This window comes from Etheostoma spectabile, chromosome 1 (genome assembly GCF_008692095.1).
Source record: "Etheostoma spectabile isolate EspeVRDwgs_2016 chromosome 1, UIUC_Espe_1.0, whole genome shotgun sequence".
Taxonomy (NCBI): Eukaryota; Metazoa; Chordata; class Actinopteri; order Perciformes; family Percidae; genus Etheostoma; species Etheostoma spectabile.
The window spans coordinates 30,771,835-30,774,855 of NC_045733.1; the positions used below are offsets into that span (position 1 = coordinate 30,771,835).

At 41.8% G+C, this 3,021-nt stretch overlaps 1 protein-coding gene across 6 annotated transcripts in view; it reads left to right on the plus strand.

Moving 5' to 3' along the window:
* The window catches only part of crtc3 (CREB regulated transcription coactivator 3), a 43,878-nt gene continuing 40,857 nt past the window's right edge, over positions 1-3,021 (plus strand). For 4 of the 6 annotated variants that reach the window (XM_032512128.1, XM_032512133.1, XM_032512132.1 and 1 more), the window contains exon 1: positions 1-1,222. In XM_032512128.1, coding sequence (XP_032368019.1) covers positions 1,091-1,222 — 132 coding nt within the window. In that variant the 5' untranslated portion in view covers positions 1-1,090. The remainder of the gene's footprint in view (positions 1,223-3,021) is intronic. The other 2 variants (XM_032512136.1, XM_032512140.1) reach the window with 1 other exon arrangement.

Consider the following 3,021-nt stretch of genomic DNA (forward strand, 5'->3'; position numbering starts at 1 on the left):
ATGTTTTTCTCGCAGTAGCTAGTATGTAGGATAACAAGCCAGCGGATCAGAGTTGTGGTCACTAGCCCTGCCAACCGACGGCTATAATAGGCTGAAAACATTAGCAGCATGGTCTCTGGAAGAGTTCTGCTTTAGCAGCGACGAAGGAGTCAAGCTTTTCTTTTGGCGCCGCTTGTTTATCTCCAGTGGAGTCGGTGGGTTGTAGTTAGTCTGAAATAGCTCTGCTGCCCGTGGATTAACACTCAAGAAGACGGAAAGAAGAACCGCTGTGAAATCGATTGAAGTGTAAAAAATGTGGATTATGTTCCTGCTTCACTTGTGAATATTTGTGTTTTGGAGGCTTCCGCATTTTTGTGGCGGTAACATCGACTCGAAATTCAGTTTTAAGTCGGGACAAGACCAGCAGCGGACACTTGTTGAAATGCAATTTACATCTGCACGGCAGCTTTGCTAACGTTGGTAGCGAGATTTATCTATCAAGGCTAACAACTTTCTCTAACACCAACGCTAAATCTGCCACAAATCCCTTCTTATATGCGTCTGCTCGATGTCGACCGAGTGTCGACAAGTTGTCGAAGTGCGTTTGTTAACGTTGTTCAGATGACACTGACAGCAGCTTAGCTAACTTGGCTAGCTAGCTAGCTGCAGCTGTTACTCGGCTCTCTTGTTAGCTATGACAACTAACGTTATGTCAACGTTACATTCAAGCTGGAAATATGAAGTCATATTGTAACATTGGCTTTTTTTAATTAACACGTCATTGTTTGTGAAAGTTATTAGAGTTTAACTGTACACACATAATTTGCTAAGGCTTTGTTTACTCCGCTCTCTTGGCATAGGAAGACAACTTTTATTAACGGGAGCTTAGCTACGTTAGCTACTAGCTCGTCCTTACAATAACACTCAGTTGCTGTAGCCAGCAGAGTTGACTCTGAATCAACTTTGTCCAACCAGTAATGTTTGCTATGGTGTTAAAACTCGGATTGGTTCACTGCGACGCTCACTGAAAGATTCCGGACGATAGACTCCGAGCACCGTCCACCACTTTCCCTCCCCAAGTAGCTGAAGTTGTAAAACTGCGGCCCGCACAATGTCCGGCTCCCCGGGTACAGGTGGCTCAAACCCCAGGAAATTCAGCGAAAAGATAGCGCTGCACAACCAGAAGCAAGCAGAGGAAACGCGGGCCTTTGAACAGCTGATGACAGACCTGACTGTTTCAAGGGTAAATACTCTTAATTTCCATCTACTTGTCATTTATTGGTGGCCTTTTCGGCATAAATGCATTCAGGGAAACGGCTCTCTCTGTTACACAGCTTTAGCTAGAATACTCTAGTCTGTTGACTGTCTGCTAGACTTCGTCTGGTGACTGAGGTTTTCTGTATTCAACCAGCACTTCTTGTTTCTGTTCATGCTTTTATTCAGCATACCATATCGATGGCAATTAAAAAAACAGCAAACACCAAAAGCCCCCAACCTAAACTGTCAAGTGGAGAAAATGTGAAGGTATAAAATCTTCCATTTGGAGTGCAGTAGTTAACATAAAGTACAATACCTGTTTTAAATTGCAATCGGCAATTAAACCGGATATGAATCAGAGCCACCCACCTAATGTTCCCCTGGTTGCACTGTGATGCACGCCCAAAGGAAGCAGTGTTGCCTGTTAGGGGACAGGACTGTATGCATGTCCTCAGACCCTGCTGTGTTTGCACCTTGTTATTCTATATAACAAAAAACAAAAAAAAACTGATGTGTACCCCTGCATCCTGGGCTCAGTGGACAGACTGTACAGACAAGGGAGAGTGGGATCAGCTCAAGAGGATGGTTCATAATTTGGTCATATACACTCGAATGTATTAGGCAGTGCTACTATTCATTTGCGGCACAGATGCTTAGGTGCCCCATTTGTTGACTTGCATTGATATCTTGAGCAAACGGATGATTTATCGTATCATATTTAGGTGTCTTAAGCACAGCTAAAATTAATCTCTATTAATCCAGATGTCCCTTATGTGTCCTATTTTTTTGTGACATTCAGCTCAAAATAAAAATGTATTTCAGACTTACAACAAAGCATAAGAGTTGTGTGTCCCCTATTTAGAGTTCTGCAACCTGTAACATGAAAAACTTGTTTTACAATAGGGAGGGAAGGAACACTACAAACATATTACAGTTGATATTAATTTGTCTGGATATAAATGTAAATGTGCTGTATTTATATAGCGCTTTTCCAGTCTTAACAACTGCTCAAAGCGCTTTTACATCTACAGGATACATTCACCATTCACACACATTCATACACTGTGGCCGGGGCTGCCGTACAAGGTGCCACCTGCTCATCAGATATACATTCACACACATTCACACTCCGATGGGCAGCACCAGGGTCAACTCGGGGTTCAGTGTCTTGCCCAAGGACACTTCGACAATGACTGCAGGGGCAGGGATCGAACCACCAACCTTCCGATTGGCAGGCAACCGCTCTACCACTGAGCCACAGCCGCCTTATAAAGATAAATATGTGTTATTATATAGTTTTAGTTCTACTTTATAGTATAATCCTGATGTGTCGAGAATATGATGCACGTCACTTTTCTTTGACTCCACAAATCATTAAATCAAGAAGAGCTTGAATAGCTTTTTTGACAGAAAAATAATGAGCATCCTTTGGATAATCTATTATTCTTTTCAGCCATTCTTCTAGCCAAAATGTTTTAAATATACTAAACATTCTCGGGCAAAAGTTTGCTGCTTCTCTTTGTCATATATCATTAATAAATACATTTTCTCTCTTGGGTTTTTTAACTGTTGGTCAGACCAAACAAGACATTGCATCGGGAACTGCTGATGCATAATCAGAAAAAAAGTTTGAATCAAAATAGCCCCACATCATCACATACCCTTCACCCAGGGCTGGGCAATATACTGTGTAGAAAATCAAATATCCTTATATTTTTGACCAGATACCTCGATATTGATAGCGCAACGATATTGTAGTGTTGACTACTGGTGCTTTCACAAAAT